This window comes from Zosterops lateralis (genome assembly GCF_965231275.1).
Source record: "Zosterops lateralis genome assembly, chromosome: 4".
In the NCBI taxonomy this organism is placed as follows: Eukaryota; Metazoa; Chordata; class Aves; order Passeriformes; family Zosteropidae; genus Zosterops; species Zosterops lateralis.
Genome location: NC_139765.1, coordinates 49,941,189 through 49,966,425, shown reverse-complemented (window position 1 = coordinate 49,966,425; position 25,237 = coordinate 49,941,189). Strand labels below are relative to the sequence as shown.

The 25,237-nt window shown below is 39.2% G+C and overlaps 1 protein-coding gene across 2 annotated transcripts in view; it reads right to left on the bottom strand.

The window, feature by feature from the left end:
* The window catches only part of CFTR (CF transmembrane conductance regulator), an 86,763-nt gene extending 61,814 nt beyond the window's left edge, over window positions 1–24,949 (bottom strand). The window contains exons 1-7 of one of the 2 annotated variants that reach the window (XM_083860584.1): window positions 24,795–24,949; window positions 12,020–12,130; window positions 9,161–9,272; window positions 4,157–4,372; window positions 3,162–3,251; window positions 1,651–1,814; window positions 1,034–1,159 (exon numbers count right to left, since the gene is read on the bottom strand). In XM_083860584.1, coding sequence (XP_083716710.1) covers window positions 1,034–1,159; window positions 1,651–1,814; window positions 3,162–3,251; window positions 4,157–4,372; window positions 9,161–9,272; window positions 12,020–12,130; window positions 24,795–24,847 — 872 coding nt within the window. In that variant the 5' untranslated portion in view covers window positions 24,848–24,949. Of the gene's footprint in view, window positions 1–1,033; window positions 1,160–1,650; window positions 1,815–3,161; window positions 3,252–4,156; window positions 4,373–9,160; window positions 9,273–12,019; window positions 12,131–16,845; window positions 16,905–24,794 lie in introns of those variants that run through there. The other variant, XM_083860585.1, reaches the window with a different exon arrangement.
* Window positions 24,950–25,237: the final 288 nt, after the last annotated feature.

Here is a 25,237-nt window from a genome sequence, read left to right as displayed (position 1 = left end):
TAGTTCCATCCTCAAGCTAGATCTCATGACCTGGATTCAGACTGAGTTTCTCTGATTGTTTATAGTAAATAATTATAAATTCTAATGGTAAAGAACAGTTCACTTTCCCTGGATTGTCTTTCAGAAAGCAGCTGAACAAGTAGGTGTTTGTGGAACAATATAATTTTATGTCTGTTATTTACACGATAATATGACACTTATATTTCTTTTATTTTCCCAATCACACACCTGGCACAAAATTTTATTTCTCTGTAAAGAACTAAACAAACACACGGGACACATGGGAGTGCCTTTAATGCAGCATCACCCATCAATCAATGTGTCAGTTCTCCTCGCTTTCCCCAGAACTCCTTGCTGGTAACAAGACTTCCTTCTCACAGGCCTCAGCAACTTTTACCTCCTTTAACCTTCAGGTCTGGTAGTTACAGTTCAATCTTTATATTAACTGAGGAGATAAGCATTCTACAAGGCCATCTACAGACAATAAATGTTAATGTAAACGTTCAGGATGAAGACATGAATCTATGCTACTTTACTCCTTCACAGATTGTATGCAAATTTTATAACCAGCTTTATTACATTTCTCAGAAAATGGCTGCACATATTCATACTGTTTCCTTCACCACAGAAGAGGGACATCTCTTAAGCCTTAAGTAACCTCCACAAAAGGGCTTTTTATTTTAAGATGAGGAAAGGGTTGGCCAGAAACAAACACAGATCCCACAATTGTTTTACCTGCGCAAACTAACCACTGAAACATCATTATAACAAATGAACAAATGAGGAAGTAAAAAAAAAAAAAAAAAAAAAAAAAAAAAAAAAAAAAAAAAAAATCACACCTCCATAGTAAACTTGAAAAAAAAAAGGGAAACCCTCCCCAAGCTACAGTGTGGGAATGCATGGTTAGTTTATTGAGGATTAATAGTTGTTGCTTTACTTCTTAACTAACATGACCACAGATGATGTCCATAGGCACCAAAATTATTTTTTCTGAGCACATAAAAAAATTTGTGTAACAAATGTGTACACTTACTCACGGATGTTTTCAATCATTTTTTCCATTGCATCTTCCCAACAATAAGCTTTAACTGACTGGATATTTTCAATTATTTCTGAGGTGATGACAAGTCTCTCATTGATCTTTCCTGCTCTCTTATTCCTACAAAGTAAAAAGGCAGTAGGTCAATCTTCATCTTTTTCATCCTGTATAGTTAGTTTGTATCCCATTATATCTTATTAAAACATCTTCCATATATGCCTCTGCTAAAAATGTTTACTTTAACAGAATTATTATGAAGAATGGAGAAGAAATTATTAGAAATCCAATAATTGCTTTTAAATGAAGAAAATAGAAATTGTAAAAATACTGAATGGAGTAATTAATAAGGAGTTTTTAATTTTAAAATTTCTAGATTTAATGTTACATCGAATTTTATCACTATTTACTCCATATTAGACTATTAATTTTATTTAAGTTTAGACACCTGCTGCTAAATAAGTGAAATTTTGTCTGTAACTGTCCCTACACAGAAAACACTCTTTGGATTCATCCTATGTAATATCATAACCAGAGTACCTTCAAGTGGTATAAGCTTCTTTAAATCCATGTGTTTCAGGAAAATATATTGAAATATTTTAAAACATTGTCACCTGTATTTCATCATCATTTGTCCCAGCCAGGCTTGGAATAAGACCATGACTATTAGAAAAGCAAGTCCAGAGAATGCAGAAGCTTCTAACATATCCCAGAGCAATCCCATCAGCAGTGCCACTTGTAATGGTGCAATCCATACAAAATGAGCCAGAGCAAGACCCTATGGAAGGCCACAGTAAGGAAGGGAAGAAAAAAAAAAAAAAAAAAGTTAGAGAGATGCTCTGAAAACTACATGAAAAGGAAGTAGACATTAAAGTGACACTTTGAAAAATATAGTGAAGAATGGTACAAATATTTCCAGCAGAAAAACAAGTTTATAAAGGAGGACTTGTGATCCTGAGCACATAGCATTCTGGGTGTTAATTATGATGACAGTGCAGCAATACATATACATTCTGCATCTAAAATTAAATTTATCTAAGACAAAGTTCAATCTGCAACAGTCTCTTTGTTATGTATATACATGAGGAATAGTCACAGCTTTATAAATGTAAACTGAATTTGGCATCAATGCTGGCTGTTTCAACCACTTTAAGATGAGAAAAATACATGTAAAAATCTTCTGAGAGTGCTTTAACCTGATATAGGAGGCAAATATTACTTTGGTGAAGAGGTGAGTGTTGTATGAACACATCTAGTTCAATGCAGTTCTCATTCAGGAGATTTTGGAGTGAATCCCATGATCAAGCGCACAGGGGTCTGTGCTACTGCAGCTACACTGCTCCATTGACAGGCCCCTTGTCTTAAGCTGACATTACTCTATACAGTCATACAGGTTTAAAGTAAATACATTCTGCAGTTCCGGCCATGTGTCTACAGTCTCTCTGATCTTGTATCTTCATGGGAAGCAAATCTTATACTACCAAAGGGCCAATTAAACACACACAAAGAACAGAAGTTTGTAGATTTTCCAGTTCCTAAAGGCATTAGCAGGGATTTATTGTAGTCTCTAACAAAAGAGAAGTTTTACAGAAGACTCTCTAAGATTTTTTAAGACAGATGTCTAAGACTTCCTAACACAGTATTACATCAACAATCCCTTTTTAGTGGACTAGGTAATAATAGGAACAGGAGGCTAAACCTCATTGCTTGTTCAGTGACAGAAATGGACTGGATCACCTCAGTAAAAGAATGCAGTCATCAGGAAGTAAAATGTAAGGATTGAACCAGCAAGTTCTGACTTCTGTGAAACCAACTTTATAACCCAGACGTTTCCTGGCAGGTTCTCACTGGACTGAAGAACAAATATGTCTTTATGACGTAACCACTTTTTAGGTTTCCTCTTCTAATCAGCATAGGAGATAAAGAATGTCATAAGAACCAGAATGAGCATTTCTATGACTATGTGCCAACACATTTTCTCAAGGTAATGAATGAGTATTTAGTCTATAATGAGCACTCAGTGCAGTTCTTCATTTGTGCTCCTTCCTTCCTTAATATCTGTCATGAACAGCTTGACATTTGTATTTGATGGATCACCAAGTGAATTAAACAACTGATGACGCACCTCATCAAATTTGTTCAGATTGTTGGAAAGAAGACTGACCAGTTGTCCAGTGCTTATTTTATCTAGAACTCTGCTTGACAGTCTTAGGATCTGTAAAAGAAAACAAAACCATAGAAAAATTGTCATCTAAGTTATCTCCATAAAACACAATAAATAAAGATAAAATTGATAAGCAATGATGCACTAGTATAAGTAATACTCCACTTATCTGTTTATGCTATAAAGTAAGTCTCATTAAACTTGTTATTTATGTCACTTGAATTCAATACAGCCATTACATTGCTTTAAAAATACTGATGTATTGACTTAGTCCTTGCTTTCTGTTGAATATTTTATGGATATAGATATAAATGCAAATGCAAGTTTTAATTAAGCATGCATGCTGTGTGCTGCTGTGCATCCGCAAAAATCTCCTACTGTTGCCTCTCTTGACAAATATTTTTGAAAGATGCTTTCACAGTGAGCTTTATACCAGAATAACTAACATGTTTGTTTAAATTATCTTCTTTGGCTACTGGTAAAACAGAGTAACTTTTTAAATCTTTGTATTTTTGAATGTGTGATGGTCAGTATCTGTTGACTCTTCATGCTATAGTGATGTCACACAGTATCATTCAAACTCAATCCCTTCAATGTTACATTTATTGTTTAAATCTTCACCTTTAATTCTCTTTTGAAGATATTCTTCAGCCACCAGCATGTTATTCTTCCTTTGCAGTACACATTTTTTAACAGGAGCAGAGTGGTAAAACAATTAAGGCACCTCACCACATATGCAGCAAGTCTGAACTCACAGAGGCTGATTTCAGTCAAACCAGCTGCAGAGAGGTATTTAATTCTTCGGACTGGGAAATTGAGAGCTGTCAGAAACTCTTAGCTACATCATTCTTCTTTGTACTTTGCGTGCCTTAACAAAATTATCAATCTTTCAACAAACTAGCCTAAAAGTTACATAGATTCAGAGGCTTGGCTTAGAGTGTAAGTGAAACAATTACCTTCTTATAAATCAAGCTAAACATAGCTATCCTCATTTGCATTCCAATATGATGAAGACCGAATATAGCAGGGTGTATAAGCAGTGCTCTCACAAAAAAGAGAAGACACAAACCAATGCCCAGGTAATAGGCTATGGATCTTTCCTCAGAGTTATCTGGATCATAGGAAGCTATTATTCTCCCAAGCAGAAGGGGTTGCACAGATTTGGTGACTTCCTGTAGAGAGAAAAAAGAAAAGTAATTTTGGTCAGTAGTTGGTTCATTTTTTTTCAAAATGGCTAACATTTCAATTCAAAGTCCTACCAAATGAGATTTAAAATCTTATATCTTAAATGAGGAAGTCAGGTCTGTTTGCTGTGCAAACCACAGAAAAGTGCAGCAATTGCACAGGAAAACAGACAACTCACTGCTGTCTAAGTTTGTGATGCTCCTGCAACTGCACCAAGCAAATAAATCTGTCTCATAAATTTGGTTTGATCATTTTCTACAAAAGTGACTTCTGAGATTAGCTTCCACACTTACAGAGTTTTAATGGATTAGCTATATCATATGACTGAATCTAGTTTAATCAGGCTGGACCTCTCTTTTGGTCCCTAGGGAACAGTTCTCAGTGCACTTTACTGGACTTACAGGACAAGGGAAGCCTCAGAACTCCCAAAACAAACACTACCATTCTGACAAGACAGTGAGAATATAGCTAAAACAACAACAAAAAAATGGAAATAGGAACAAAATAAAAATATAAATAATTGGATCATCCTACTCAACAGTTCTAGTCACTGTATCCAATTTTGTAACAAAAGCAGGAGAGGAAGTAAATGGTGAGGGAGGCAAGGTTAATAAAAGTCTCAAGTTTAATAAAGGTCCCAGAGTCTCTCCTACATTGGAGGCCCCAGCACTTCCTATCCAGGGTTAGAGAACCAGGGTAGGAGAGAAGAGAGAGGTAAGGTCAAACCACTAAACTACAAGGTATCCAAATGATTTGCTAAAGCCCTGACTTTACTTTAGTCTGCTGTTACATTTGTCCTCAGTCTCCTTTTCTATTGTAATTAAACCCCATTAGTGTTACCTCACCTTTTCTTTCATTTCCCTCCCTGCCCTATCATTTTCATACTTTCACTCCTCTAATCTCGTTTTATTCCATCTCTGCCTCTTGCCTCCTCTTTCCTTACCTAGTATTTCCCAAAGAAGTGCAAAAATGTCCTGTGTGCTGTGGTCCAACATTTTGCTTCATCTTCTGCATGAGTTTCAGAAGGATATGAAGTATGTATGTGTTCCTTTGCTTCACTCTTATGACCAGTTTAAAAATACATACTGTTATGAACTTGCATGTCTCTCCTTATTCTCCTTTCTGTTGCAGTAGAAAGCATGTGATGCTTTCAAAGTAATGAGACATTACTGAATTCTTTTGTACAGACATGTATCAAATTCTGCCCAAAAGTTACCAGTACTGCCTTCCAGCTGAAAACCACAGAGACCACCATAGAGACTGAGAGAAGGGAACAGGTGAAGTTCAGCTGTAATTAAAATTCTACTGTGATAATTAATTGGAAAAATCTCTTTTAGTTTTTTTTCCTTCTCTCGAATTTATTCTTCTTCTTTGGGTCGTCTTATACAAAAGCAATTGCAAGTACTTCTACAACCTGTACTGTAATTCCTTTCAAATGTTACTGTTGGTGGAGCTGATATTCATCCTTCACTTTTTTCCACAGAAGAGGTAGAATTTTACATCTCAAACAGCATACCTGTACTGTGTGCTGCACTATCCAAATTAAACACCACTCTGCTGTGAATCTGGAGCCAGCCTTGACAAAGGCTTCAGTGTTATTAGTGGGCAAAGGGAGGAGTGTTTATTAAAAACACATGACCCAAGACAGCTGTGCTTAGACCATATGCATCCCAAAGCATCAAACCAAGTCTCCCCAAAACTCATAAAATACAAAACATTCACCTCTCAAGGACAATACAGTGTTTTCATATTCTTGGAGATCCCAAGATAAGCTTTTCTATATAGACTTAAAATAGCAACAAATTTTTTTGTGTGTTTACTTTCATTCCAGTGAAAATGACATGCTCTGCTGCTGTGTTTGTTGTGACTATAAGTGTATTGCATACATTCCAAGCTTGCTGGAAAAAAAAAGAAGATTTACAGACTAGAATAGTAGCTGGCAATAAGCCAAGTCATACACTATCTCATGGGGCATAAAAGTCCACTGGTTTACAATGGAGATTTATCAGCTTGCTTACCAAAGATATTATCTAGTCTACACACAAATCAAAGCAAAACTGCCTGGTTTTCATTTCTCCTCTTGTAAACTCAAAATTACCCACTGATATGAATATGAATAAGCTGATTTGAAAAACCTGCCTAAAAAATGGAATTTGTACACCTAAGAGAAAATCTGGTTTTCAAGAGTCATGTTTTGCCTTTGCCTGTCCTTATTCTTCCCTCTGCATTGATCATAGGTTACTGAGAAACCCATAAGAGTCCCCCTCACAGAAATCTTAATTAAAATAGTAAAGATCTGAAGAGAAATGAGATTATGACACAGCATACTGTGCTAATCTGACCTGGTATGATTATTCTTATGCAACAACAACTTTTATGTTATGTGTATCCCCCATATGTTCAAACACTCTGCATTTGAAAACAATAATGCACATCTCTTCTTTGGCATATGGCCAAGAAGTGTTTGCCTTCCCCGCCTTCTCACTTACACCCGGTAACCTATACGCGAGAACTTCAGGAAATCCTCATTAGGGTCCTTCGGGATATGATATTAAAACCCTTCTAAGTTAATGTTAGCAGCTGTCGCATGTGAGTGGAAATAAAAATTTCATGGCAATAAATGTAAGACCAAAAAAACAAACAGAATCAAATTGATCCTCACAGCAAAGTGCCTAGTTGCTAGCAGGTATGAAGCTAAAAAGCAAGATTTTTGTTTCATCACCATAACACATTTTCTTTAAATTGCAAGACTCATATTCATACAGGGTGAAGAGTGGAAATCGTCTCAAACAGAAGGGGAGCAGATACATTAGGTGCAGTAACTCAAAGTGCCTAACATATCACTGTTTATGAGGGGGAGTTGTAGTACTCCAGGGGGCCAGAGCACAAGTGTCCACCTTGCAATAACATCATTACCTACAGCGCACCAGGGACGAGGGAGAGATGGAAAAAAGGCTAGACTTAATGAGAGCAAAGCTGTGGTGCTCGTTGAAAGGACAATTGCACAAACAGCAGGGATGTCAGTAGAGTTTAAAACACAATCCAAGAAAGATGCCATGAAAATGGCTCAGATTAGACAATCAAAGAGCTGAAAAAGAAGTTCAAAAGAATGCACGACTTGGTTACACCTATGCCAATACGGCACAACATCCTGTCCCCTTTCAAATTTATGGCAAAGCTCCCATTAATTTCCGTGAGCAAGGCCTGCAAAGAACACCAGCAGCTTTAGGAGCAATTTGGTTTTTTTACAATTCCTCTTTCAATAAAACAAAGCAGCTTTAAATAAACTGAACACTAATGATAATAGAATCAAGAATTTAAACTAAGATTTAATCATTCCATGTTCATTGTGGAAGGTGCGGATTCATTTAATATGTGTTGACTTGAATACATCTATGATTCCTCAAAGAAATTTTTAAAATAACCCATACACACAACCAAAGAAAATGACCCAAAAATCCTGCAGTCTTGTTTCGTCCTTGCCCCATCTAAAATTGTACTTCCTTAAAAAGGAGAAATCAACCCTGCATATGCATGCAAACACACATTGCCTAAACTTTGGGAAAGAATGTTATCCTCACGACTGCCTGCAAAAGTCCTCAGACACTGCTTAACTTTTAACAGGAATGCATTAGTTCAGAGGCTGTGGCTGGAAGACTCAGCTGGAACAGCTATTATAGTGCATGGTAGGCTACACTTTTAGAACTATTTTGTTGTCAGTAGGGTTTTTTTAAATACAAACCTATCATGAATAAGGAGTGGCTTGGTGAGTAAAAGGTTAAAATATAAGGGCAGTAATGAGATCACAGGAGCACATAGAAGACGTGATTGAGTAGGGGTCCGCAAATACAAGGTGTCATCCCGAAGAAGAGACGACAAAAGCGATAAGGGAGTAGAGAGAGAACAGTTATCATGCAGCTCCTTACAAAGCAAGAGGCCCTGTCCTAGATAGCTAACTGCCCTACCTGGACAAAGGCAATTTAGAGTACAGTACCTAAAGAGTATCCTCCTGACACTACACTACCCCCTGCATGCAGCAAAGAACGGAAATTCTCCTTAGCCTTCCTTTAGCTGCCAATGTATTTATAGAAACCTTTTCTTTGCTGTCTGAAACTGCAGTGGTCAAATTTAGTTGCAGTTTGGCTTTAGCCCTTCTGATTTTCTCCCTGCATAACCTTACAACATTGTTTTAGTCTCAAGGTTGCCTGACACTCCTTACATAGGTGATATGCTCTCTTTTTTACTACTAAATCACAGAAATTTGTAAGTAACACAGATATTTAATGTACATATTGGTTAACAGCAATTTTCAAATTTACAGTCTGGCTACACGTACCTAGTGAGACACCATTAGCAATAAATTATTTTCACAGCTCTTAACCCCAGTGATAGGATTGTCAAACAAACAGGTGGCATTTGGTAAGTCAAGGTAATCCTACCTAACATGTTGGAAAGGTGATAAACATAATCAGTTCAGGCTTTCACATCAAGTTCCTGATCATACACTTGGAAAAACTAACAGCACTAGAAACACTTAAAAACTATTAATATATATGTTTTAAAGATATGAAGATATTATCAGAGAATATTTTTTTAAATGAAAATCCCCTGGATACATCTCTATTGTATTGTACTGGATACACCTATATTGTAAGCAATACACAGAGGAAAAATCTGAAGCTATTCACAATATTCGGTATTAATTTAGCAGTCCCTGAAACTCGGATCTATTTAAGGAGCACTAAAAGCTTACTGAAGATAAGAACAATTCTTACCCCTAAATATAAAATTATTCCGTAGAACATAAATTTCCAGAAAAAACATCGTCGAAGAGCATTTATGAGTTTGGGCTTCTTTTCTGAAGTTGCCAGCTCTCTGTCCCATTCTCTGAAAAGGAATCAAAATCAGAACCATTAAGTTGTATGAGTAAATACATGGGTCTATGGCTGTGACATACTTCAATTCACTCAAGTATATCCAAGGAGATTTAGCTAAGGTGGCTAATGAAAGAAAGCTTTGCAGAGACCCCAGGAATCTGGCCTTCTTGGACTTGATAGATCAATAGAAGTTCAAACCTAGTTCAGCCACATATTTGGTAGTTTTAAACACTTGGTCATACATCACCCTGCAGGGAACTATTTCATGAAAAGGTCACATTGTATGTTTTAAAGAAACCTGCTGTACTTAAAACCAGAGTACAATAATAGGCAAATAAACGTTTTGGAGCTCTTCCAGTCTGCAAAAAAGAAAGCACCAACAAAGCATCGAAAATGTGATTTTTCTACTGCACAGCAATATTTTAAACCTTGTTGCTGAGACAATAACTTTCTTTTCAATAATAAATTGTACACCAGAAGAAATGCTGTATACAGAGAACATATGTTTTGGCAAAATTCAATTCACAGTTTAAGGCACTCCTGAGAATATCCTCAACTAACTATTTTCTCAAATTTTCAGCTGAATATTAGAGAACCAGAATATTTCATTTATAAACTATCAAAACATATTAAGCACACCAATGTCCTCAATAAATTCCACTGGTTTGGAATACTTATGCCTCACTGCAATTAAAATTGACTGGATTGGCACAACAGTGCAGATGTAGGCTGCCTTGGAACATCAGTGAAAGCTGCAACATCCGTTGGTGGAGAGGGAATGGATTTAGGCACCTCTGTTTTAAGAACTAGTCACAAGTGCAGCACAATTTCTAAATTAGAACCCACTGATATTGGATAAAGAAGAGTGAAAACCTAAATGAGGAAAGTCAGAGTACGATTTCTGCAGAAACAATTGGACTGCTAAGAGTGGAATCGAAGGAAATTAAGAATGTTATTTCATTGAAGAAAAAATAAACTAAGGTTTTACAGGGTTATTTTGGGAAGAAAGAACAGCATTTCTGCTGTCTCCCTTTTCAGGGAACCAACATTGAAGCTCTGAGTCTAGCCTCACTCATCACCCTGAAATTGTGCAGTATCTAGTGCTCCAGCTGGATCCCTACAAATCTATGGTGCCTAGTGGGATTCATACCAGAATCCTCAAAGAGCTGACTCATGTCATCGCAAAACCTCTCTCCATGATTTTTGAGCAGTCTTGGGAGTCTGGAGCAATCTCAGCTGATGGGAACATGCTGTTCCAGTTTTCAAGAAGGGCAAGAAAGACCACCCCAGAAAATACAGGTCTGTCAGTCTCACTTCAGTGCCCAGCAAAACTATGGAAAAGATTATTCTGAGAGGTATTGAAAAACACCTGAAAGACAACGCAGTCATTCATTACACCCAGCGCAGCTTCATGAGAGGAAACCTCGTTTCCTTTTATGACAATGTAACCACTCAGCTGACCAAGGGAAGCCAGTGGATGTAATCCTTTTGGATTTCAGTAAAAATTTTGATATTGTCACAGGATCCTTCTGGGCAAAATGTCCAGCACTCAGCTTATCCACTTTATGTGATGGGTGCCCATGAGTCAGGCACAAAGAGTTACAGTGAATAGGGTGACATCAGACTGGTGACTGTCACTAGTGGGGTTCCACAAGGCTCCATCCTTGGCCCTGTGCTCTTCAGCATCTTCAGAAATGACTTGGAAGCAGGACAGGAAGGGATACTGAGCAAGTTTGCAGACAATACAAAACTGGAAGGAGGTGTTGACTCTTTTGAGGGCAGGGAGGCCCTGCAGAGAGACCCTGACAACATTGAGAACAGGGCAGTCACCAACTACGTGAAGTTCAACACGGGAAAGTGCAGATTCTACATCTGGGATGGGGCAGCTCTGGATGTACAGACAGACTGAGGAATGAGATAGTGGAAAAGAGCACCACAGAAAGGGTCCTGGTCAATGAAAAGTTGAATTTGAGTCAGCAGCCAGGAGGGCCACCCATGTCCTGGGGCGCATCATTGCTGGGCAAGGGAGGGGTGTGCCCAGCCCTACTCTGCACTCCTGTAGCCTCACTTTGAATATTGTGGACAGTTTTGGGTGCTGCAGTAGAAGAAAAATATGAGAGAGTGTCCAAAGGAGGGCAACAAAGATGGTGAAGGGCTTTGAGGGGAAGCCATGTGAGGAGTGGCTGAGGTCACTTGGTCTGTTCAGCCTGGAGGAGACTGAGGGAGATCTCATTGCAGTTATAACTTCCTTATGAGGGGAAGAGGGGCAGACACTGATCTCTGTGGTGATCAGTGACAGGACTTGAGGAAACAGCATGAAGCTGAGTCAGGGGAGCTTTAGGTTGGATATTATGAAAAGGTGCTTCACCCAGAGTGTGTTTGGGCACAGGCTCCCCATTAAGTGGTCATAGCACCAAGCCTGAGTGCAAGAAGAAATTGGACAATGTTCTCAGGCACATGGTGTGATTCTTGGGGATGTCTTCTTCAGGGTGAGGATTTAGACTTGATGATCCTTCTAAGTCCCTTCTAAGCATATTCTGTGATTCTGTAATCAATGGCAGATATCACAGGTACCTATATATAGTAGTTTAGACCATCTAGGTTGTACATCAGCACCAGGGATCCCAGTCATGTCCAAAGTACAACTGTGCGCAATCAGCTTGCACCCAAAATTATTTAAACATTTAATCCAAAAGCTTTGTAATTAAAATTGCAGTGTGATTCCTGAAACAAATTTATTTAATTAACCTTTCATACCTTTCCAGTTTTTCAGAAAGATTATCAGCAGAGTCTGCAGAAGGGATTTGATAAATATCTGACAGCTCCAACCGTCGTCTGTAACCCTTTTTCAAAATTGGGCTTGTCCATCTAAGCAAATATTAAAAAAAAAAAAAAAAAAAAAAAAAAAAAAAAAAGTTAGAAATAAAAAAATTCTAGCATTAATTCTGGAGTTTCTTTGTCTCACCCTGAATATTTTGTCCACAGCATCCAAGTATGTCTAAGCGCACATACACTCACATACACACACATATATGACACAATATAGAGCAGCCCTGCATTATATTTACAGAACTATATTGACAAATAAAATATTAAAAGAATAATTGTGAAACTCCTGCATTTTATAAGTTTTGGGGTAGGATCATGCCCCAAACTTCCTACTGAGTCAGCAGGAGACAAATGAACAGGGGATTGAAACCTTTGTACTGTATTTCCAAATATGCTATGTGCTATGTCCATATAAATGAATAATGAATCAGAACTATAGTAAAGTGGACATGTAAGTTTCATTCCTGTGTTCTCTGCTCTGGGGAGACCCCATCTGGAGTACTGTGTCCAGGTCTAGGGTTCTCACCAGAGGAAAGACAGGAACCTGCTGGAGCAAGTCCAGAGGAGGACATGAAGAGGATTAGAAAGACAGAGCACCTCTCCCTATGAAGAAAGGCTTAGAGAATTGGAACTGTTCAGCCTGGAGAAGAGATGGCTCTGGGGAAATCTTAAAGTAGTACCTAAAGGAGTCTCCAGGAGAGCCGGAGAGAAGCTTTTTATAAGGGCGTGTAATGACAGGGTAAGGGCAAATGGCTTTAAACTGAAAGAGAGCAAGTTTAGATCAGATCTTAGGAAGAAATTCCTTACTGTGAGGGTAGCCAGACACTGGAACAGGTTGCCTAGAGAAGCTGGGGATGTCCATCCCTGGCACTGTTCAAGGCCAGGTTGGATGTGGCTTGGAGAAACCTGGTCTCTTGGAAAGTGTCCCTGCCCATGGCAGGAGGGGTGGAACTCAGTGATCTTTAAAATCCCTTCCAACACAAGCCATTCTATGATTATATGACTTGCATAGGTCCCTTCATAAGATCTTCATTGTGTCCATTATATACACATATTTGTATTTGTTTTTTCAAATGTCATGTTTAAAATTTTAACACTAATTTAAAGGGCACGCTGAAACAAAACAAAAAAAGCAGGAAAAGACTACTCCAAATGGCTACTCTGTAAGGTAAACCTTTATAAGCCATGACTAATTTTATCAAACAATTCAGCTCCAAAAAAGCCTATGAGTCCCCAAAGATCAACTTATATAAAATTTTCCACCAGATTCTGTTCAGAAATCTTTTTGAAAGCAAAGGACTGGATCAAAACATAAGAACTGTTTTGAACTAATGGTGTATTCTGAAACGATTTGTATTTCTGCTTTACTGTCATGGATAAAAATTATTTCCTTAAAAAAACGAAGTGCCTGCAAAAGAAGTAGCTTGATTGCTATCATACTTCCATATGTAAACCAGAGTTTGTAAAAAACCCTGCATGATTCACGATTATGATAAAATTCTGCAAAACCTCAATCATTTCGAAATTTTTGTTTTAAACTGTTTTTGTAGACAACAGCTAAAACCCCACAAAATATATGAGATAATGTTTCCCACAGTCATTTAGAAAATACGAACAGCTTATTGGATATGTTTACTTGTATGCCTGTAAGAACATATGCCATACATACAAAGTAATCCACATTCTCAATTACAGCCTCTGAAGGTGCAAAGAATTTGATACAAAGGTTAAAGAACATCATTGAACACTACAAAAGTGCAAAAATGCCTTAACACAAGAGATGACTACTTGTGTGCAACTGTGTGCATGCACATGCACGCTTGAACATTTACTTTAATGAAGTCATGAATTGCATGAGACACCAGTCTATAACCCCCATAATTCAGTAAACACCAAGATATTTCTCAAGTGCATGCTTATATCACACTCACTTCCTTCATTTTTGCCATAACAGTATGGTTTCAAATTAATTAGATGGCTTCTAGCTCAGTCTTTCATACCACTGTAGCTGAGAAATAAGTGATTCATGGTGTGTTATAGGAAGGGAGCTAGGAAAGTCCACTTTGTACAGTCACTAGATTCACATTTTACCATTTGGAGATGATAAAACATCCATAAACTTTACAACTACTGGAAATAGGGGACAATATTTTTCAGGGATAAAATAGATTAGAAGAAAACCTTTGAATTTCATATAACAGGTATGTGAAAGTCTTTCATGGATACTGCAAATGGTACATCAGGTACTGATTCGTATTTTACCAGCTCCTGAAGACAGAAAGGACCAGTTGCCATTGGCTTTGTGCACATCTTGTGGAGAACTGGCTAATCCTTGTCATTCAGGAACAGAAACTCTTATGAGCTCCTGTTCTCAGCTTCCCATTTACTGATGTCCCATATACGTAGATATTTCAGTAATTATAGAATGAATTCAAATTATGGGATACAAAACCACTGCTGCAACTAAGGCAAGGAAGTAACAGTACTTCCTAGGCAACTTCTTAAATTCACAACACTGTAGCTAAGTAATAACCTTCCTAAGCTCCTTAATAATGCTTTGAGATTGCAATAAGCAATTCCCAACCTGACAAAAGATAAGTGCTTTACAGTTTCACTTGGTATGTTTTGAGAAAACATTTTTTATTACACTGTTTCCCTCCACGTATTTGGTTTTATTTTATTTATAGTTTTGGTTAACACCTATCCTGGCATTTTGCCACAGCCTGAACTAACGAAATGTGACTGCATTCAGAAAGAAAGCTGAGTGACTGTATTATCATTTGGGGAAGGCAGCACGCTTAGCAGATCTACTGTACTTCTAGAAATGTCTCTCATTTTACTCTGTGCTTAACTCTGTGATAACCAGACGCATCTATCATTGCCATCAAAATTATGTGGTCCCTAAACTACCCTCGTCTCCCAAGTCAGCATTTGATAAAGACTTATGCAGTCCTCATCCTCATTTCACTGCTCATCACAGTAGCTGCAACTGTGTTAGATAAACTCCTCCAGCCAGCTAAAGGAGCAGTGCTGACACCTTCCCCTGGGGACCTCCTAGTATTCAGCTAGGTTTCTACTGCAAGCTGCTGGCAGGGCTTGCACAGAGATGTTCACCTCCCAGCTGCCCTGGCCCTACTTGGAAGCCCCACCCTAAATAGATCCGGCCAATTTGTACACTGTGGCTTCAAGTGACAAGTGGCTTCAGGTTGGAGTGGTAATCGTAGGAGCAGCTGGCCTGGTATGTGATGTTTGTCTCAAAGTGGATTTTCAACAGTTGCTTCAGTTGTATTATCAAGAGCTGTGGGAGGCAGTTTGTGTTTTATTAAAAGGAGTATACTAGACCTAAAACACACAAATATCTCACCCAATTTTTTGACAGATTCCTATAGCATTCCTATAGCCATTATGTTCTAGATTCTTTGCAAAGATTTGAAATGCAAAATGACTATTAATTTATTTTAACTGGCAATATAATCTGTAGTTACCATGTTTCCATAACACTAGGCGATATAGCACAGTCAGAGTTTGTCAATGAACATGGCTCTTCTATTTTTTATTTATTTTTGGCTTATTGGAAACAATTTGTCAGCATTAATGCTGAGGTTTTTCCTGAGATTGTTGAGAAAGAGAAATTTATTCTGAAAGGAAGAGAGCGAGAAGGAAGGGAAACAGATTGGCTTTACAGCATTATGTTAGCAAATGCCATCGGATTACTGGCTGGCATTTAATGAACCCTTTCGCAGAGGAACCTGTAGTGCTGTGAGAGTTTTGCCACTAACTAGGAATGTTGTTATGGGTACACACATATGAAACCCAGCAGGGAACAAGTTTCAAGGATGTACACGAGGAAAGAGGAAAAGAAGAAGGCAAGTTTCACATCTGCTATCTACTGTCTGTAGTAAAACATACATTATGAACTTCATCTATAAATATCATATATGTAACATACTGTTTGGTAGATCTCTAATAATCATTTATTAACCAGTATGTAACAGATTTCTTTTTACAGCTATTGCTTTCTACAGCATGTTCAGACTCATCCCACTCAAGCAAATTGTATCAATAGGACAGATGTCTTTGGCTTTCCAGAGAGCATTAACACAGACAATTTGTCAATAGGATTTGACTCTCCCTTAAGGCTGCTTTGCGTGTCACTGAAGACAGAAGGAGCAGCTGTGTTGCTAAGCCAACTGCCCAGATCTTCCTGAGCACAGGAATACCCTAGCTCCATCAGGCTCTTCAGATCAAGAAGCACAGTTTGCTGAAACAGTAACAGAGCAGTGGTGCTGGACAACAGGTGCTCTGTGCACAACACAGCAACATCTACTGAGCAGCACAGAGGTGACCATGGTTTCACTTCCTTCTACAAAGCATTCATACCTGTGCAAAATATAGTTAAGCATAGTGACTGCAGCTCCTAAGGAACTGGACCTAAAATTTAACAGAGAGAGCAAGAATAGTGCCTCTGGCTTTAACTTACCCTTCCTCCTAACAATTAAGGGGAGGTGGGGGGAGGGCAAGGAGGAAGGAACATAATCAAGCCGTAATTATGATGCTTTGGAGCCTAAGATTTACAAGATGCTTGTAGAGCCATGAATTCTTACCAGCTGCAAGAAAAGGCTGAGGTACTCTGTAGATCTCAGACATTCCCAAAGAGTCCCTCTGACCAGACTACATCATAGGCTTTGCACTCCCATCCTCCCCCAAAAGATACCCATCCCTCCAGTGGCAGCAAATGGTAAATTATTGCTTACTTTATACTGGAAGTTGCTTTAGTACACCCAAAACTGCTTCTCTAGTAGAGTGTCTGCACCACCAGCTGTCTTCTCTGAGCATCCTGTAATGCAGCTGTAAAAGATGACCCTAGCTTTTTGTGATCCTTGCTAATAGATGGGAAAAGTTAGCATGCCAATGGAACACAACAGCCTTTTTCCTGCCCCCTGCCTCTTGGTGACCCTCAACAGAGTATGGTTGCAGTTACTCTGTTTTGAATAGTAACCTGATAAAATAGCATGTTATATATTCTGAAAACTATATTAACTTTAGCATTTCCCCCTGTATAAACAAAAAATGCAATATAGTTTAATATTTGAATATAATTACTGCAAAGTTTCAACCACAAAAATAAATGCAGATCCTACTGATTTCTGTTTTGCTGTTGTCTTTTTTCCCCCCCATATCACAAAAATTAAGATTTTAATTTCTTCACTAATAAACAAATCTTCCCCATGAGGTGTTATTTGACATGGAAAGTATTTAGCTGCAATATTATTGACTCTGCCACTAGCTGTGAGCAGCACCATTTTAAGAATACTCAATGTTCTGCTGAAACCCCAGGATTTCAATAGCAAATCTTAATTAGGAATATGCCACAGCAATTCTTGGGGAAGTCTTATCTTTTATGCCCAGTTTTTTGTGAAGTGACACTTGTTCAAATTATTATCTAATTTCTAAATGCTTTTTTAGCAGTAATTCAATACTTTTTTCCTTACAATTAGTCAGGTAGTCAAGACATTTCAATTTGCGGAAGTACTGGGAGATATTTGAAAGAAAACAAAGCACAAAGGGGATAGCTTGTGCAAGATGGAAGGACAGAATATACTAATTTTATTGCAATCTGTCAATTGTTTAGGTACTAAAGACAAGTGTAAGACATGCTTCAAGTATTTCTTTAACAAAGCTAACAAAATAACAGTGATGTGCTATGAGCAGGGTTTGCAAGGCTGTTTCAGCACATACCTACAGTTAGACTGACTAGGAGAGGATGTTCCTTCATTTTCATTCTTTTTTCTCAATTATATATCCCTCAGCAAAAAAAAAAAAAAAAAAAAAAAAAAATAAAGACTTCTTTTCTCCTAGTCCTTTGAAAGAACAAGGAACATTACAGAAAGTTTGCATCAGCAAAACTGTTGCAGAGCAGTGCTATTCATGATTTAATTGAAATTTAAAATCTTCCAGATGTGTCACTAAGTGATACAACATATTTCCCCCAGTTTAGCACTTCACTCTGTTAGCCATGCATTTTTTAAGATATTTTTCATAATAAAATAGCACAGAGTTGTACACCAGGTACAATGGCCCTTTCCAAAACTATAATTTGTTCCAACCCCAATGACTGGTACATGGTCAGGTATAAATGAACAGGTGAACACAGTCACATTTTATTTAATTTTAATACCAAGTGTCAAAAAGTAAATTACCATTACAGTAATATGGAATCAACCCTGAATTAGGTGCTGCTTCTCTTACTATTTACTCTTTGCCATTTTCTCTGTATCCTGGTAATTGATGCTGTTAATCCCCAGCATCATCCTTGCAAATTAATGAGAAAATGCCTCGTATCTTTTGATTTCCTAAACAGCCTTGGGTTATGAGCAAAGCAACAAAACCCTTGTGGTTTTGTTTTCTTTGTATTATTACCAATAGAGAAATAAAAGCATTCCAAAACTTAAAGACTAATTTTAAAATGAGTTAAAGTGAAAGTTATAGTGAGGTACCAGAATTACTCCAATGCAACAAAGGTTCACATCCTTTATTTTAAAAATTGGGAGGAAAAGGAAAGGATAAATACCAACATTAAAATATGGGAATGTACCTAAAACCAAGTACCTTTACCAGTGGTCACTTAGAATTTTCTCCTAAGGCACAGTCTTGCCCATGGAGTCAAGACATTTGTATTGCAACAGCCCACCTCAAGTGCTGCCTTTCAGGACCAATTCCCCCTTCCTACCTATCCTCTCCTGAAAGAGGGATGCTTACCTATATCTGACAGGCATGAAGCTGGTTTAAGTTGAAAAACAATGCTGTTTCAAAATATGTCTTAAATGCCTACTTATTCTCTCCTAATTTGGGGAGTTTCATGACAATGCAGCCTTGGATTAGCTATTCGCTGGTTGAAAAAGCTCATGCAGATCCTTTTGCTTGTAAGAGAGGGACTGATATGTAAACAGCCTCTGAGTTCTTGCTTGTCTCACCCAGGCATATCCTCACTCTCATGGAAGGCAGTTGAACTGCATCTACAAGTTCACATGGCAAAATTTGGCAATGTGTTTCATAAGCCTCCTTATACACTAGTTAAATTTCACCTTTAAATTACTTATTTCCGAAGATATAATGTGACACATTATTACCTGGATGTCAAGTTGGAACCATCCTGCCTCCACAAATAAACCTACACGTGTATGCTGCAAAGCTGGGGGTGGGTGAAGAGAAAAAACATATAACAGCAACCTGTAGAAACCTCTTGCAATAAGTCACACTATTCTCATCACTTGGAAATTTAGCATATCCAAAAAGGTAGATATTCAGAGACTTAGATTCTTCAGTATGAAAGAGGTGATAATTGTTCACCACAGACATATTCTGAAATAACTTTGTCACACCAGAAATACTCTTGTGCAATCAAAGTTCTGGTCAGGAGATCTCAGGCAGATTGCACAAAATGCTCCTAGGACAAATCACAGTCCTCGTATATCCCACTTTCTTCTCTACAGAACTAGTAAGGAAACTTCTTTTTAACCCATTCTTTCTGCTGTCTGCTTAGACTTCAAGATCTTCAAAATAGACTTCCTTATCAAATATTTTGCTTAGAACAAAGGACTTCAAGTTTCTGTCAGTGCATTTAGAAGCCTCTGCAATACAGATAATAAATCTACTAACCATGTCATTGCCTACAGTATTAAAAATAAAAATCAAGGATTTGAATGGATTACTTTCTATCTCATCAAAATCAAATAAGCATGTAGAAAATAACAAGGTACAGACAGGTCTGCAAATATTTCCTCCTGCAGGAAGAAGACAGACTTTAAATATATTTCACAAGTCAGATGCAACTGGATCTAGGCATCTGTGCTTTAGAGTTATAAAGCAACCAGAAAAGGCCTCAAACAAGGTTTGCACTTTTGGTCATAAGACCAAAGATGCCGTATCAGACTGAGTCAAGGACACAATTTAGCCTTATTGTTAAAGAAGGTATTCCTCTGGCTGAAATTACTTGAAGTGTAGGAGACTGCATCCTTTCTCCAGGTCACTTCAAGTTTTACATTTTATCTTGGAAACAGCAATAGAAGTCAAATTTTCAGGAGTCCAAAACTTGCACACACATCTTTGAACTGTCTGACTTTCAGAAGCTAACTTCGCTGTTTCAGAAAGGTCCAAAGGACTGGCAGACCAGCAGGTCTCCAAGGACCACCTGTGGCAACAGACAAAATATTTGAAAATATTTGATCAGGCAGCTTCACAGGGCCATAATCTGTGCTGCAGATGCATCTGTGCTTGCTTCTCACTAACAGCCAGGATTTGCAAATGCCTGGGATAAGTGAAAGGCAGCTCATCAGGGCTAGATACATACTGGGCCATAAGAATATACTATAGAAAAATTGCCTTGTATAAGTGTCTAAGCTGACTGCCCCAGACACTGAGGCATAACGCTGTGCCATTCACCTGCAACTGTACACAGAGGCTCCTTATTCAAAGAGGAATGACCAAAGTGCTATAGCTAGGTATTGATAAGGGAGGCTCCAAATATATATTGGTTATGACAATTTCCAGACACCTGCCCTCCAGAGTGAAAATTATAGACATGAATTAGGCCTTTAAGCTTCCTATAAAACATCTGGGACTTTTAGGAACTCAAGACAGTTTCAGGAGAAACTTGGAGTAAAAATGTACACTTAAATGCCAAACTTCACAAGGAAAACACAAGATTTTTCATTTCAAGAATGAAAATCCTAAGTAACTTGTTGGCACTGAATTCTAAGATACACCGTTCAAGGATAGAGCAGGGGCTGCCCAGGGAAGGTCTGGCTTTAGCTCCTTTCTCTGAAGGGAATCAATTTAATTCTGATGAAAATACCTTTTCAAACCAGAAATTGTCTCATACAAAACACTCTTAAACTTGAAATTATGACTGAATTAAGCTAGAAAGAGTAATAGAATAACATTATTGTAGTATATGGGCTAAGTACTTTCAAAACTTAAGTCCTGAATTCTCTTATCCACCTTAGAGGTTATTAGCAGACTTCTTTAGAAGTCTCGCACCAAGAATTAGGACTCACAAAGGTTTTTATTCAGAAGAGTACAGAGTCACTCCTGATTCATGCTCTAGAAAGTAGCTGAGCCAGAGATAGAGAACTGAAACACTTTCACTGTCAAACACTGGTAACACTTGGTCCTACTTCCTAGAAGAGGTGAGGTATAGATTTGAATTCCTTTTCCTAGCCCTCACAACACACACAGGGCAGAAGAATGAATCCAATTTTTATCCTGTACTGGCTAAATTGTTCTAGGAACCACAGGACAGCTGTATGAATGTATAGACTTCTTTTTCTCTAGTTTGGAAAGCAAGAAGCAATTTGATTGACTGAATCCATGAGAAGACTTGACACAAAAGCTGAGTTAGTTTGTATTTCTCATTTGGATTTAATAATGAAACAGGCACTAAAGTACTTGGTCTTGCCAAGAGTTTTCATGTTTGATAGCTACCAAAGCAAAAATATGTGCTTAAAGAGTGGACACAAGCACAAGGATTGCTTTTTGATAACTTGTATTTTAATATCTAAAGTTGCATGTAAAACAAAAGTAATAGTCAGAATTGTCCCATAGTTGCAGCCATTTCTGAAACTCCAGCAGTAACTCTGTGTGCCAGTTCTCAGATAAAAATTGATTAATTAACAAGACTTCCTGATCTCAGTTAATTTTCAATAAAAACTAGGTGATTGCAAAGTAGTCTGATATTGTTTGTGACAAAAGGTTTGGCCTTGACCCTTCAAAACCCAAAAATTCTAAAAGAAAATAAGTCATCATTATAAAGACAAAAGTGAAGCTTCACAATGAATATGAAGATAAGCATATGATGATCTGACTGCTTCTGCATAAAACTCTGTTTTCTTTAAGCAAGGTAAAAAGTTGCCAATGAACAAAGATTGTTTTGCATGTGGTTGGGAACAAAAGAGATCAACTCTGAAAATGTAATAAGGAAAATACAACAAAACACAAAACAATCTCTGAAGCCCCAAACTGTCAGTACCTACTGTTTTCTAAGTGTCCCCCTAACGGAGGATCTCAAACCACTTGTTTTCCTGCTTTGTTTCTTAACCACTAAAGCTCAGTTTTTAAACCAAAATTGTTTAAAATTTAAGATGAAAGTTAATTTCTAATTTTAAATACTTTCTATCAGGACCATTCCTAGCAGTTATCTTTTTGGGGTTTTTTTGCCCCAGTAGTATCACCATCACTACTACAACAAAAAGGCAGCACTTTCTATAAGATATCACTCTTTGTCTATCAAGACATTTTCTCACTTTTTTGCATAAAGATTTAAGAAAAAAGGTCCAAACATACTGAAACATGTATAAACTATTCAATTATGAGCAGAGAGGTACATTCGTATTGTAACACTTGTTAAACCTATCACTCCCACTCAAACAGGATAGATTATGAAGTAATAAAACCTTGCCAATAGGTTTACACACCTATAGCTGATAATAGCCTGTACAATATTAAATAGTAATATATTTATCAGCAAGATTTACTGAATAATCGTAGTGAATAATTTAACATAATTTCTGCTAACATGATCTTCAACTTATCACATCATATTCAGATTGTTTCTTCACATATAAATGCATTGCAGACTCTTATAAAAGTTACTTCACTGAAACAAGTACTGTGTTGTACTTGATAGCAACTATTTCATTATCACTGAAAAAAGCAATCTCTCTTCATACATCTTTTTTCAATTTCTTTTCTCTAGTTAATATTCATCATGAACCTCTCCTTAACTTCATATATTTTATTATCATCACTTCAGTTACAGTTACCTGACCAATAGCTGGTACAGTATAATGCATTGTGCATGATAAGCATGATTAAAACATCACTCAATTGACTTAAAGACTGTGATTTAAAAGATGAGCTCAGGCCTCAGGATGGTTAATTATGTACTTAATGAGCAGGAACTGCATCTGGTTTCAGACATGGAAATGTTCACTATGGTAGGAATCAGAAATATATTTGCTTGTTCTTATTGGGGTTCTTTTCTTCTCACCTTCAACACCCTAGGTTCTAGGATGATAAATTTACAGAAGTTTATAAAAAATAAAATTAAATAGAGCAAGTGGCCCCTTAAGCAATTAAATTAATATAGACTTATTTCCTACAGATTTCTGTCTTATACTTGACAGGAGTACTGAGTGATGCATCATTTATGGAGAATTTGTAATTGCTTGCACTCCAGTCATGCATACTCTCTGGTTCTAACAGTATTTGGCAGCAAGCATGACTTCTTTCCCACTGCAGCACCACTGGAGAAAAACCACAGGATCATTACTTTTACCTGGATGTTTGTAATACTTTAGGAACAGGTTATATTTGGGATCATTCCCCTCTATCATATTGGGCTAAAATGAGCCAAAGGGGGGGAGACAGGCAAACAGTGACTCATACAGACTCCCTTCCATTAAGAAACTTCAAAAAACATACAGACCAACCTGTTGAAAGCTACGTCAAAAGGATTTAAAAGTGAGCTAAAAGCTCTCTGTTTTCCAGGCAGAGACCCTATGACAACGTTATAGTTTTTCACCATGTGCTCTCATTTCAGTCATCATGTTTACATCTTACGAGTTCCTGCCATCCTTCCTTGCCATGCAAAAGACCCTCCAGTAACAAAAGGGGGAACCAGTACTCTGGTAAAACCAGTGCTGTGTGGGCCAATGCCAAAAAGATTATTTGCTCTTTCCAGTTCACAGTGTCATTTCTAGCGATGTCACATAAGAAGTATTCAGCTTCCATATTGTCTTACAAAGTGCATTGTGCCCAAGCACTGCTATTAGCTCCTTCTCTTTTTATTTGAAGTTTTTAGAAAGAAAAGGCACTAGGAAGTTTGTTTGTAAGAGAACATTTTCAAGGCGTACAAGGGACTGTTTCCAGTAAGATCATATATTACACTTGCACATTGGGCAAATGCTAACCACTCAAAGAGCCAAACAGAAGGAATCCTTGTTCTGAGAGCATTTCCCCTCTGCTCCCTGCCACCTTATTGTGTTCTCAAAGTTTACATGAAATAACAGATTAACTAGTTGAGCAATTACCAAAGGTTGCTCAAATTATGCCATAAATTCGTCTGTCCGGGTCCAGCAAAGGTTTATGACACCTGACAGAGCCCAGTCCTGGTGCTAAAACCTCAGCAACAACAACAAAAAAGAGTGATCTGACCAACAAGCGAGACTCCCACCGCTCTCCCCACAGACCTTTGCCGAGCCAATTGGCGCCCAGAGCTCATTCCCTTCTCCGGGGAGTGGGGCGGGCTGGGCGGGGGGCGCGGAGCCCCGCGGAACTCCCGCCCGCCGCTGTCCGGCCCGGCCCGACCCACTGCCCGCTGCCCCCGGCCCGCTGCCCCCTGCCCACTGCCCGCTGCCCCCGGCCCGCTGCCCCCTGCCCACTGCCCGCTGCCCCCGGCCCGCTGCCCCCGGCCCCCTGCCCGCTGCCCACTGCCCGCTGCCCCCGGCCCGCTGCCCCCGGCCCCCTGCCCGCTGCCCACTGCCCGCTGCCCCCGGCCCCCTGCCCGCTGCTCCCGGCCCCCGGCCCCCGGCCCCCTGCCCCCTGCCCCCTGCCCGCTGCCCCCTGCCCCTGCCTCCTGCCCCCGCCCTCTGCCTCCTGCCTCCTGCCCCCGCCCGCACGCGTCCCGCCGCTCCGGGGCTCCCACCTGAAGAAAAGTTTGGAGAAGATGTTCGCCTTCTCCAGGGGAGACCTCTGCATGGTGCGTGTGGGGTGAGGCGAGATGCGGCGAGCGGGGATCCGGAGGCAGCCGCTCTCGCTGACGCCTCGCTCGCCCACTCCGCTCCTGCGGCTCTCCCACCTTATCCGCCCGGCCGCTCTGATGTCAGCGGCCGCCTCCTGCCCCGGCCCCTCTCCCCGCCTCTGCTTTGCCCCGGTTCAAAGGCGGGCGGGCTGGGGCCCCGGCCCGTGCGCTGCCGCCGCCGCTCCTCCCCCGCTCCCCGCCCTGCCCGGCCCCGCGCCCCGGGCGCGCCCCGCCGCTCCTCCCGGCTCCCCTGCCCGGCTCCCCTGCCCGGCTCCCCGACGGCTCTCGCCCAGCCCGTTACTTCCACCTGCCCACCCGGCCTCCCGAGTCACCCCATCCCGGGTCCC